Source organism: Suricata suricatta, chromosome 8 (genome assembly GCF_006229205.1).
Source record: "Suricata suricatta isolate VVHF042 chromosome 8, meerkat_22Aug2017_6uvM2_HiC, whole genome shotgun sequence".
Classification (NCBI taxonomy): Eukaryota; Metazoa; Chordata; class Mammalia; order Carnivora; family Herpestidae; genus Suricata; species Suricata suricatta.
Genome location: NC_043707.1, coordinates 22,036,558 through 22,049,866, shown reverse-complemented (window position 1 = coordinate 22,049,866; position 13,309 = coordinate 22,036,558). Strand labels below are relative to the sequence as shown.

The window sequence follows — 13,309 nt, the reverse complement described above, 5'->3', positions numbered from 1 at the left end:
CGCGGGCCCCCCCTCAGCGGCTCCGGTGCCCCCCGGCGCCCCCAGACTCCGGCCTCCAGCACCGAGGCAGGAGGCAGGGAGCAGCAGCAGAGGCAGGAGGACGAGGAGGAGGAGGAGGAGCCGTCGCAGGATGAAGGATCGGACTCAGGAGCTGCGAAGTGTGAGCTTGGGGGTGGGGGAAATGGGGGGGCGGGACCCCAATATTGGGGGAGCGCGTGGGGGTGGAGTGGGGGAGGTGCTGGGACATGGGGGCAAATGATGGGACTGGAGGTTGGTGGCAGGGCACCCCAATATCTGGAGGCACCTGATGTCTCCAATGAACCTGCATTTTGGGGACAGCGGCTGGAAGAGGTTGGAGGCCATTAAGACTCAAGGGGGCAGGAGAGATTTCAGGGGCCTTGGATACCCACATTCCCAAGAGAGCCCTGGGGTCAAATCTGGGGATGGGAGAGAGTGAACATCAGGAGAGAACTGGAGGGTACTGTCATCCCCTGAGCAGATTTGCGGAATTAGAAAGATGGGGGCGGTTACTGGGCCAGGCTGAGTCTAGCGGGACCCAGATTTGGGGGTGCTGTGGGGAAGGACACAGGTTGGGACAGAGGTGCCAACACCTGGCAGTGAATGAAGTGGATGTTTGTGTGTGCACACAGTGTGTTGCTCCCTGTGGGGAGGGGGCACCTCTCAGAGACAAGGAGGGAAGTGGTGGCCTCAGGAGACAGCCCGCGGCCCAAGGCCTGAGCTGGGGTGACCCGGGGGGGGGGGGGGGAAGGTTCCATGCACAGGGCCACAGAACTGGGTTGTGTGACAGGGACTGTTCTGCAGTTCTGCTGGGGGGAAGAATTGGGGCATTCTGAGCAGACAGGAGCAGGTTGATGTGGGCCCCGGGTCTGCACGCCTGAAGAGGTCCAGCTCCAGGAGTCTGGCCAGGCAGTTTGTGTTGGGTGACACGGGGAGGAGGGCAGCACCGATGTCCGCAGTGAAGGCTGACATTTGGAGGGGCTGAGGGGTGGGGGCTTGATGAGAATGATTTCTGGGGTAGGGAGAGTATTGGGGGGTTTGTAGAAATGACCTAGGGGCCAAGGAGGCAAAGCCGACAGGCTGCCTGAGTGCTCAGGGCCTGTGGGGTGCTGTTCCTAAAGGACTAGCCCCCGGCCATGATGTATCCTGATGCATTGGGTCTTTCCCAGGAGGAGCCTGTTGGTGGTTCCCTGCTCCCAGGGTTATTACCCCATTTGACAGATGAGGAAACTGAGGTTTGGAGGTAGCAGGGACTTGTCCAAGGTCACCAAGCAAGTGGGTGGGAAGATCAGACTGGAATCTGGGTTTCCAGTCTGGCAAGTTGACATGTGTCTCGGCTTCTTTGGTCTTAAAAAGCTCTGTCTTTGGAGAGCCCCCTGGATATGAGGGTGGGAAACCAGATTACAGAAAGACAAGAGGAAGGGGCTTGAAGATAAGTGACTGTCGTCTCTGGGGAAAGACGGGTTGAAGAAGGAGAGGGAAGGAGAGACTGGTGGTTGGATGGGGAATTTTGAAGGCTTCTTTATTAAACTTTCCCTGAACCTAAGGGTCAGGCATCCAGAAAACGGCAATAGCAAAAATAACTAACCCCCTGGTGCCGGGTATTGTTTTGAGTGTTTTATTCATGTTTACTCATTTTGATCCTCATCTCAACCCTGGTCTGATCCCATTTTATAGATAAGGAAATTGAGGCCCAGAGAGATGAAGGATCAGGGATCAGGGATCGGGATGAGCTAGTAAAGGACAGGCCACAGCTGGCTCTGAACTCGATGGTGCTCTAAACTCCCCTTCTCTCACCCTGCAGTTTTCAAAGAAGGTTGCCTTCTGTAATCTCATTAGACCCTCCTGGTAAGGTATGTAGGCTGAGAAACTACCTCATTTTAAAACTGAGGAAACTGATGCCCAGAGTGGTTAAATAACTTGTCCAAGGTCACACAGCCGTCAAGCGAGGAACGTGGATTTGAACCCAGATCCTCTGCTGCCAAGACAATTCTATCACTCCCAAACCCAGAGTAATGGAAAGCAGTGGAGGTGAGGTAGTGGTGAAATTGTGGTATAATTAGAGAAAGGGAGGGAAACTCCAAGACAAGCATGGAAGGGGAGGCAGGGCGTGGAGTCCTCTTCCAAGTGGGTGAGGGAGCCCCTACCCAGAGGCAAGGAGGCTGTGTGCTGGGGCTGCAGGGGTGAGCAGTGGGGGGTGAGGGGGGAGGTAGTATGGAGGGGTAAAGGGAGCTGGTGCTCTGGTGTTAGTCACAGCTCAGAGAGACTGGAGATTTGGGAGGGGGTTGGGGGTGGGGAGAAGCTGCCAGATGTAAGGAGTGCGAGGGGCTCCCCACCAGAATTGAGAGAGAGGAGACCGGGAAGCAGGAGAGACCGGACAGGGTGTGGGAGGTTGAGAGGTCTCAGAGGCGCCGAGAGTGATGGGGGGCGGTGGTGGGAGGGGATGTCAGCTCAGGGGACCCGATCATCTTTCCAACAATATTTTGGAGTTCCCCAGCGGTTCTCAGATCTGTTTATCAAATACCCAGCAAGGGCACAGGTTTGGGAGTCGAGACCGTCTAGGTTCACATCCTAGCTTTGCTACTTCCTGTGTCTCCTTGGGTTAAGTTTCTTACCCTCTCTGGTCCTGAGTTTCTTCATGATTGAATTGGGAGTAATCATAGTACCTGCTCACAGGATTGTCCCCAGGATTGAAATGAGGTAATATCAAAAAGTACCAAGAAGGGGCCTGGGCACAGCCGTGCTTTGTGAGCGTTTCTTATTCCATGGTGAACTTGCTTATTTCCCTTGAACTTCATAGCAGCCCCCTGTGATGGGTAGGATGTGACCCTTAGTTTAGTCTGGAGTGGATTGCGGGCCAGAGAGGCAACTGGACCGAGGTCACGCAGCTGCTGGCGTCGAAGCAGGGTTTTCTGTGTTCCAGTTCACCAAGCACCTTTGGGCATGAGTTGGGAGGCGCTGGGCTGGAGCGGAGGCTGCGATGGGGAGTTAATCGGCTGGACTGTTGTCCCAGGGTCCTGGGAGCGGAGCCAGGGCCGGGGCTCACGAGGAGAGAACAGGAGCAAGTGAGTTGGAGAAGAAGATTGAGGAGAGAGAGAGAGAGAGAGAGAGACCTGTGGCTTGCATGGTGGACTGTGGAGGCCTGGGGGTAGGGAAGATGAGGCCTGTAGGGAAAGAGGTTCGAATTTAAGGCCAGGTGGGAATGGGAGCTGTTAAAGGACAAGTCACACACTCTAAGGGCAGGGACTGACTCATCAGTGTAGCACTCAGGTATGGGATAGGCACAATGAGGGTAGACCTGAAATAAGGAAAGAGCCGCCCAGTGTGAGAGGGTGGGGACCAGAAGAACCCTGGTGATAGACCTCTGTCCCCCAGCTTCACTGGGGGGCATTTCTGCTGGGCAAGTTCAGCCCTGCTTCAGGGCCTTTGCATTTGCTGTTCCCTCTGCTGGTCCCGCTGTTTTGAACGCTCTTCCTCTGCCTGGACCGCTATTCCCTCTGACCTGAATTCTATGTCGTCAAATGTCGCCCACCCCTGGAAAGGGCCTCCCTGACCATCCTGTAAAAAGTCCCCCCCGATAGCCATTTCTCCCTCACACCGGGTTCATCTCCCCCCTACCAGTTAGCACAGTCTGAAATCATCTTGTTCATTCTTCGTCTCCCTCCAATGGAACGGCAGCTCCTTGGAGGCAGGCCCTGCTTCCTGTCTGGTCCACCGCTGTGTTCTTAGCAGCCGCCAGAGGACTTAGCTCAGCCCATACATAGCTGTTAGGTGAATGAATGACTCCGTGGGGCACAGGGAGGATGAGGAAGGGAGTAGGTGGGTAGGGAGGGGAGGGCAGAGCGGCGAGGTGGGGGTGGGAGGGCGATGCTGGGTGCTGGGAGGGCGGAGAGGCCCAGTCAGGGAGACAGATGGACAGGAGCGGGGGTGCGGTGGGGAGAGGCTGCTGCCTCTAGATCAAATGATGCAAGCACCCCTGCGGAGCACATGTGAGCATGTACGTGGGGTGTGCAGGGGCACACGTGTGTGTTTACATACACACATGCACACACTGCCTGACTTCTGTCACCCAACACCAGGCTCTTTCTGCCTCTGTGTTAGTCACCTTCTTACCATCTGTCTCTGGTCTCTGACCTGCTGGCTCACTGTCTCCCTCCTTCCATCTATGCATCTGTCTATGTTGTCTGCCCACACCAACATACACGAGGGCCCTTGTGTCTCTGATGGGGAAAGACTGAAGCCAGAGGCTTGGATCTGATGCCCCCTACTCACAAGGCAGTTCCAGAAGGTGCCCAGGACCTCTGCACTCTGTCACTTAATCCTTTCAAGCGCTTGAGGAATTGGTGAGTAGGAAGAGCAGAGAATCTGAGTTCAAACCCAGGTGCCACCCTGTCGGCATCCCATACAGCACCTGCTGATTAATCTTGAGCAAGTCACTTACTCTCTCCATACCTCAGTTTCCTCATCTGTCAAATGGGTATAAGAATAGTTTCTGCTTCATGGAGTGATTACGAGACGACGCACTTTCCGCAGGGCCCAGCTCACTGCAGTCAGTGCACATGTGTTCGATTTCTTATCTTCTTCATTTTGCATACGAGGAAACAAGCTGGAATTGTCCGTAAAGTCGATCGAGCCCATACGATCATCTTCTTCTGGGTGATCTCATCTGCCCATAGCCTGCATTCTTTGAGCCTGGCCAACTTCTTCCAGAAATGGAGGCCATGCTCATTAGCAAACACGCACACTGCAGAGCAGGGAGGGCCCTCGGTGCACCAGCCTGCCCTTTTTGCAGATGAACTGGGGCTCAGAGAAGGGCTGAGATCTGCCTGGGATCACAGATCAGGGCAAGGGGGGGTAGATCTCCCGGCTTCCTGTCCGGGCTCTTTCTGCAGCCTGGCCTCGTACTGGTTTTCTCTCCTGGCCACAGGAGTTCGGCAGTACTGGGGACACAGCAGAGCAGGACGGAGGGGACAGAACCTGGGATTAGCACCAGGCACTTCTGGTCCCACCTCTGGCCTTACTTGCTCTGAAGCCTTAGGCAGGTCAGGCCACCTCTCTGAGTCTGTTTCCTCATCTGCAATGTGGGAGGGGCAGCAGGTCCTAGCCAACCCTCACTAAGCCCTGCTTCTCTCTGGCAGCATTAGGCATTTTTCCTCCCTGGTCTCATTGCCTCACCAGCCCAGCATTTGGAGTAAACGTTATCGCCATTCAGAAAATGCAGCGGCTGAAGCTCAGAGGGTAGAAATCATGTGACCCTGCAGCTGCTAACCTGAGCAAGTTCTTTAGCCTCTTGGTGCCTCAGTTTCCCCATCTAAAAAAAGGGGCCATAATAATATCTACCTCAGGAGGCTATTATAAGAATTAAATGGACAAATGTCCACAAAGGGCACAGAATGGTGCCCAGCTCATTATAACATGCTGTGTAAATGTTTGCCATTATAATTATGCTAGCCAGTAGTCCTTATAGACTTTAAATAAAGATTAAATGAGATAGCAAGAATATAAGACGTACATGGAAGGGTTTACTATAAGATAATATTTTCCTAGGATTTCAGGGCACAGAGCCTCACCCAGATTGGGCCTTGGCAGGAGCTGCCCTGAGAGAGAAAATAGGTGGTGGCAGAGTTGGTGGAAGGAGGTGACCTGGTCTCGAGCCCTCGAAGGGGCTGTGGGGGAGGTATATCTTAGATGCCCGTGACTTCCAGCCCATTCAGCCCAGGTGCCCTTGGACAAGTCACTTCCCTTCTCCCCCTCTGACCTTCTGTTCCCTCATCTGTGAAATGGGGACAGTGATATTTGCTCAGCCTTTCTTGCAGGGCTGTGTGGTGAGGATCAAAAGGGATTATGGGTGTAAAAGTGTTTGTCTACTGGAGACGGTTATTAGCTCTCAGCTCTCTGTAATTATTATACCACAGAAGTCATCCCTGGGCCTCTACCTTTCTTCCTCTCTCAAGGACAAGCAAACAGGCAGCCTGGGATGCCCCAGGGCAGAATCTAAGGGACCTGGCTCTGGAAACAACAAGGGAGAGGGAAATTAGACTTTAGAAAATCTAAAGTCAGTATGGGAAAGAGACGGAGAACAGGAAAGTTCCCAGGCTCTTGAACCAGAGAGACGCCTCATGACCGGTGGGCAGTCAGAGCAGTGGCACAGGAGATCCTGTGGGGCTTGAGGACATAGTGTCAGGGGAAGCCAGGGGTCCCCAGAGATGAGATGAGCATCCCAGAGCCTCTCCGGACCAAAGTTTATCGGGATAGCCCTGGTCTGGGGGGGACTTGAGAAGCCTGAAGTCCTATCAGAGTCCCCGAGCCCAGCCTGGTGTTACCCCTCCTTCTGAGGGCAGCTGTGGGCAGAGACAGAGGAGTCTCCCTTTCCCAGGGGATGTTCGGGATTGTCTGGAAATTAAATGTAAGTGCGGAGCACGTTTTCTGACATGGGGTGGGACCCGGCGTCTGTGGGGAGAATCCGTTGAGTCCCATTCGGGCAGGAAGCCTGGGCGGCGTTGAGAGCATGCAGCTGGAGGGCTCCTCCCGGTGCCGTGGGGGCTCTGCTGATTCCGAGCTCACTTGGCTGCCTAGATTGCATCTAGGTCCCATCTGGCTCTGTCTAGGTTCGATCCGAGCTGTCTGGGATCTGTCTGCACCGAGTCTAGTTCGGTCGGAGCCTGTCTGGTTTCTGTTAGGTCCTGTCTCTGATCTGCTCGGACCCCGTTGAGATTCCGTGTGAGCCCTTGTCTTCAGATCGCAACAGGCTCTACCCCAGGTGGACACTTTCGGATCCTGTCTTGATTTCATTCAGGCTCTGGTAGTCAGATTCTGTCCTTTTTTGGCTAGGTTCTTTCTGGAAGTCAGAGCAAACTCTGTTTAAATTTCTACCGGGACCGATTAGGGCTCCACGTGTAATTAAGCTTGACAGGCTCAGTACTTGACCTCAGACTTCTGTCCCAAGCAGAGTCTCTCTCTCTCTCTTTTTTTTTTTTAGTTTTTTTTTTTTAATGTTTATTTCTGAGAGACAGAGAGATAGAGTGTGAGTGGGGGCGGGACAGAGAAACACAGAATCGGAAGCAGGATACAGGCTTTGAGCTGTCAGCACAGAGCCCGACCCGGGGCTCAAACTCACAAGCTGTGAGATCATGACCTGAGCCGAAGTCGACCGCCCAACCGACGGAGCCACCCAGGCGCCGCATAAGAAGAGTCTCGAGCCCAGAGTTTGTAGTGCTGGGGAGCCCACTCTGTCCCAGCTCTGAATGAGTGTGCAGACCTGAGGCTCCGAGAGGCACAAAGAGCCCTCCCGAATGTCGCTGGGGGTGCCACACGTGTCAGCAGGCAGCTTTGCTGTGGGGCCGTGTGTGTGGGTGAACGTCAGCATGTCAGCATCTCTCCGTGTGGGTGTCAGGGGGCCTATTTCTGTGTACCTTGTGTGTCAGCCCTTCTGTCCATGTCACTGGTCTGTCTGGCGGTGGCGGTGGCGCTGGCGGTGTGGGTGGGTAAATCCCTTTGTGTCTCTGAGCCCTGGGGGTGGAGGGTTGAGCAGCTGCAGGTTGCAACTGGGAAATCCAAGCAAGTGAGAGTAGGTGGGTGTGAAGTTGGGAGAGGCTGGATGAAAGAAGTGAATACGCTCGAGGGGCAGAGCAGCTGAGGGGGTGAGAGCAGGCAGCAGGAGGAAGACGCGGGGAGCCAGGGAGGTGGGGATGCTGCCTGCGGCCCTCCTCCAGCCCTCCCTGGGCCTGAGTGCTTGCTCAACTTGGCGCCCGCAGCTGGCAGTGAAGTGACCTTGCACAAGGGACGTGGCTGGCCGGGTGGAAGCTGGAGGGGAAGAGAGGGGGAGCAAAGCAAGGCCTGGGCAGAGTGGCCTGGGGATAGTGGACAGGGTCGGGACCTGGAGCCTTCATTCCAGACCCCTTCTGGGAGCCCAGAGCCAACTGTGGCAAGGCTGACATTTAGCCGGTTCATATGATACCGGTTCATAGCGGCTGTCCTGAGTGTCACCCACCTCCAGGGTGACTGGGCCAATTTCACCCTTGAGAGGGTGCTTTTTGCTAATTCCCTCCCTCCACCCTGTCCTTTGGGCTGTCAGCTACCGGACTTCCGGGACCCTCTTCCACAAGAGAGCCAGTCTTGGTTCTGACTGCTTGGTGCCCTTGCGTATGACCTGCATCTGACCTGCCCCCTCCCTGCGTATGACCTCTCCCTAGACCTCTCTCTGCTCTGAGCCTAGAGCTGGGAGCATCAGACTCGGGGTAGGGACTGTTCATGGACTCTGCCTCTCTTGCCTCCCAGGCGAAAGACAGTGATGATGAAGAGGAGGTGGTCCATGTGGATCGGGACCACTTTATGGATGAGTTCTTTGAACAGGTAACTGAGCTTCCGATGCTCTCGGACCCAGAAGCTGGCCCCCAGCCCACAACTTCCTTCACCCGGTCCCTGCTCTCCACTTCTACATCCCCGTGGCCCTTAAATCTGGCCCATTTACCTGAACCCCGACCAAGCCCCCGGGGCCCCTTGTCTGGCTCAGCAACTCGGCTGGGTACAGCTGATTTGCTGCCACAGGTGGAAGAGATCCGGGGCTGCATCGAGAAGCTGTCAGAGGATGTGGAGCAAGTGAAAAAACAGCACAGTGCCATCCTGGCCGCCCCCAACCCAGATGAGAGTGAGTGCTGCTTCTGGGTGGCTGTGACGGGGGTGGGGCTAGACTGTAGGGGAGCGGGGGGCGGGGGGTTCTGGGCTCCCATCCATACATGTCATCCTCTCTGGCTCTCCCCTCAGAGACCAAACAGGAGCTGGAGGACCTCACCGCAGACATCAAGAAGACTGCCAACAAGGTTCGGTCCAAGTTGAAAGGTGAGGAATGCAATCCCCAGACTAAGGAGAAAAACAGCTGTGCCCTCATTGGACCAAACATGCCTTTCAATAAGGAAGGCCTACAAATGTCCAGGATCCAGATTCCTAAACAGCGAGAAAGCACAAAACCCCAGATTTCCCTCCTTGCTCCAGATTCTTTGGAGAAAGAAACATGACGAAGAAATGAGGGAGAGCGGGGGGTTTTGTCCAAGTTGCGTCTGCGCTCTGCTGGATCCATCAGCAGGAAGGTCCACCAGAAAACACTGTCTTCTGAGTGGCTTTAGTTTCATTAAATCCTTATTTCTCCAGAACAGGTGCCGGGCCTAGCACTAAGCACCCAGTAGGTGGGCTCGGCAAATGCTTCTGAATTGGTATCATCGGCTCAGGACAGATTGGACTGTGTGGCTGACATCAGGAGCTGGCAAGCTTTCAGGAGGGACCTGCCAAATGCTTATGTATTCGCTCTAATTTAAGGACTTGGGTGCTGGTAATAACCGCCTTCCCTCAAAGCATTGTGGGTTGGGAACCTCCTTGTCTGCCGGTGCCAGCGGAATCGCATTTGTTACCGTGAAGTGGTAATTCAGCATCAGAAAACATTTGCCAGGCCCCTACTTTGTCTGGGGCACATTGCTGGGCTTTGGGGAGAAGGTGTCGTGTCAGATGCCTGGCCTTACGCGTACTAACACTGGTCCAGAGAGATGAGAACGGGGACTCCATGCCTTTCCGGAGTCAGTGGGAGGTCATGTGTGAGCCTCCAGTGCTGATCTGTAAAAATAAGCCATTTATACTTGTGTGCTGGAAAGGAAAATGACCGAAACTGGGAGCACGTTCAGTACCAATCCAGACAGACGGAGTTCAACTTCGATCCTCAACTCCCTCCTCCCCTCAGCTTTCTCATTGGTGCAGTAAGAAAAACAGAAGCAATTTCAAAGCAGGCTTTTGGGTTGGTTTTTTTTCTTTTTTTTCTTTTTTTTGGTTTGGTTTTATTTTTGGTAGCCATTTTTTTTTCCCTAAATGAAATCTTACAGAGAATTCCAGTATATACAACACATAAAAGTCACGCTGTTCTGGCTGCACTGTGGTTGGGAGGGCCCTACCTGTCTCACCTCCTTCTTGACTCCTGGCAACAGTCCCGGAGGTTCTTTCTCAGAAGCAGGGTTCCACGGAACACCGTTTACAAATCGCTGGGCTCAGTGATTCTTTGGGCCTGTTGACTCTGACCGAGAGGCGGGCTCCATGGATCAATGAGTCCAGGAACAGCCCAAGAAAGAGGAAAATTAGCAGTGATGTAGAGAAGCTGACCTTCCAGACCTCCAGAAAAAGAGAAAATTTTCTTCTTCTCCCTCTTTCTCCAGCTATTTGGTGGCATGAGCCTGGGCTTTGTATGTGACCTTGAGTGAGTTGTTTTACCCATTTGAACCTCAGTTTCTAGGGTGAACAGGGGCTGAATTCCTAGGATTGTTGTAAGAAGTCAATGAAAGCCTGTAAAGTACCCCTCACTCCAGGGCTCGGCTCCAGCCCCAGGTCTGACCATAGGGTTCCAAGAATGGGCCAGAGGTTCTGACATCTCTGGTTCTGACATCCTATGCTTTCCCAGCAGCAGGTGGGCCAGAGGTGTCACTTGGTCACGGTGCCCACCGTTGCTGGCACGGGAGCATTGGGGTTGCTATTCAGCCCCATATCTCCCCCTGCTGCCGGCAGAACAGAGAAGTGATGTTCTCAAGAATGGTCTGGAGGCCCTTCCAGGTCTGGAGGGCCTGGTGATTCATCCCTGCTGCATTTTCAGAGCACTGTAGATCTTATCACATACAAGCTCTTTTTTAGAACATCTGCATGATAGATGTCAGGAGTGCATGATCCAGAAGCAGGACTCCCGGCTAATCTGTGCACTTTTCCAGAACATCCTTTAGAAGTGGGAATTCCCAAAATAGGGATCACCTTGCAGGGCTGGGGGAGAGCTATTTTCCATTGGAACATCCCTCCCTCACCCTAGGATGTTGCAAGAAAAGGGCGGCCACTAGAACCTGACCCACACCGAAGTGCCTGCCTTGTGCCAGAAAAACCTCAGGATGGGTTCCTGCCCTCTTTCCAGAGGCCACAGGAAATGGAGAGTTCTCCACACACTGGAGACCCTCCAGTGGACTGGGCCCACACCCCCTCAGTGGGGTTAAGCACCAGTTACAGCTGTGGGACTTTCCGAGATCCAACCCTTCCTCCTGAACAAGTAGCCCCTTTCTGCCTGGCTACCCACAGACCCGAAACCTCCCCTCCTACCTGCCTTCGAGACCCCCTGAAATGTCGGTCCCTCTATTCACCCGCCTCCTGCCCCTGCCCCTTGGATCCTTTACTGTCTGCCTTCGCCATGGGTGTGACATCTCTTCACAGGCCTGGGGCCTGCCTCGGGGTGTCGACCCTTCCTACCTCTTGGACCCCCGCCCCACATGCCCCGGGTCTCCCGCCGGTCACTGCACCCTCTCTCCCGTAGCGATCGAGCAAAGCATTGAACAAGAGGAGGGGCTGAACCGTTCCTCCGCGGACCTGCGCATCCGCAAGACCCAGGTAGGAGGTGGCAGCCTGGAGGGAGGGGACCGGATCGGGCGGCAATGGGGGGCACTCCTGGCAGGAGCCCTGCGAAAAGATAGCGGGCGGGCTGAGCAGGCAAGGCGCTGGGCGAGGCCAATGAGGAGCCTGGGCGGGGTTATGCGGAGGGGGCGGGGCGGGGCCTTATCTCTGTGCACTGTGGGGACCCCGCTGGCTAGAGAGTTGGATTGGGGTGGGGGGTCCTGGGGGCAGGGGCGTCCAGGGACTGAGCAATTGTCAGGGTTTGGGATCGCGACGCGAGTTAAAGAAGGGCCAACTCGGCTCCTCCTCTCTCCACTGCCTCCTTGCCCCCCTCCTGATGTGTTTGTACCCCTACCCTAGCACTCCACACTCTCCCGGAAGTTCGTGGAAGTAATGACCGAATATAACGCGACCCAGTCCAAGTACCGGGACCGCTGCAAGGACCGGATTCAGCGGCAGCTGGAGATCAGTGCGTGTGCCCCCTTTCAAAGTCCCCAGGCTTGCCCCAGCCTGCTTCCAGGCCCTTCCTCTCCCTGGAGACCTTAAGGCCAGGTGGGAGGGTGGGCTCCTGGGTCTCTGCCCCATCCCACTACTTCAGGCCCCCAGACTGGCCCAGTCCCTGAGCAGGGAGGGCTTTCTCCCCACAGCTGGAAGGACCACGACGAACGAAGAACTGGAAGACATGCTGGAGAGCGGGAAGTTGGCCATCTTCACCGATGATGTGAGCCCGGGTGGGGGTGGGTCTTGTTTTGGAAAACCTCCCCAAGCCGAGGCTGAGCTAAGGTTCTAAGTCCACCCTGGAATAAGAGTGGGAAGCCAGGACCTGCAACTGGGGAATTCCATGGGGACAGAGAGGAAGGCACCCCTATAAAAATGGCCAACATTTTGAGTAGCCAGACACTGTTCTAAGCCCTTAAAATATCTACCATTACCTGCTACCTCATTCAGCCCTCACCGTCACCCTCTCGGGCAGCCAGATTTCACCGATGAGGAGATTAAATAACTTGCCCAAGGCCTCAGAGCCAGGATCTAGACCTGCGGTCTCCTCTCAGGGGTAGGTAGGGTCTTGAATGCTAAAATACACTGCTCCCTCCTGCAACGGGTCATTTCACCAAATGACTAATCCGTGTACATGTTGAAACATTTTTTAAAATACCAGTTTTGCTTTTGCTGAAGTTTTGCACCCTGCCCTTGTCACCTTCGGTGTGAGTGGATGGGCTTCCCCGCTGTAGTTCTTCTTTCTCTTTGTAGCTTTTGCCTTGGCCTGCCCAGTTCTGTCTCTCTGCTTCTGCTGGCAGAATGGCTCTGGCTTAGATTTCTAGACCTGAATACAAGTTATGTTCAGTGACTATGTAGCAGTTTTCAGCAAATGGTAATTTACAGAGCTGATCTTTGTTACATTAGCTTTGAGCAAATTGGTTAGGGCCAGTTAACCTGGAGCCCTCCCAACAGCTCTGCCCAGGCTTTCTGAGAACGGAGGGGAGCTTGGTGGGTCCCAAGAGGGTAGAAGTGATCCCTGCCAACAAACCCACCACCATTGCAATGGAAACGCCTCATTACCATGCCAGGCGGTTGGGATCTTTTCTGAGGGATGCTCAGCCTGCAGACAGGCCCCAAGGTTAACTACTGGAGGTTAACTAAGGTTAACTGCTGGAGTCAGGGAGGGATTCCTGGGGGAAGTAGCATTGAACTGTGCTTTAAGAAACAAAGAACTCGTGGGCATGGTGAAATGGGCAAAGGGCCCACTAGACAAAGGGCACAGATAGAACAATGACAGGGAGAGTGGGCCGCTTGCGAAACAGCCATTGAATGATTTTGGCTCATAGAGGATAAGTAGGAGATGCGGGCAGAAAGGGAGACTGAGCCCTGGCCAGGGTAAAGGTGTGTAGCC

At 54.5% G+C, this 13,309-nt stretch overlaps 1 protein-coding gene across 1 annotated transcript in view; it reads left to right on the top strand.

The window, feature by feature from the left end:
- Positions 1-6: 6 nt before the first annotated feature.
- The window catches only part of STX1B (syntaxin 1B), a 17,844-nt gene continuing 4,541 nt past the window's right edge, over positions 7-13,309 (top strand). Inside the window, exons 1-7 of the mRNA XM_029946063.1 lie at positions 7-160; positions 8,296-8,370; positions 8,566-8,665; positions 8,782-8,856; positions 11,342-11,415; positions 11,779-11,887; positions 12,066-12,139. Coding sequence (XP_029801923.1) covers positions 131-160; positions 8,296-8,370; positions 8,566-8,665; positions 8,782-8,856; positions 11,342-11,415; positions 11,779-11,887; positions 12,066-12,139 — 537 coding nt within the window. The 5' untranslated portion in view covers positions 7-130. The remainder of the gene's footprint in view (positions 161-8,295; positions 8,371-8,565; positions 8,666-8,781; positions 8,857-11,341; positions 11,416-11,778; positions 11,888-12,065; positions 12,140-13,309) is intronic.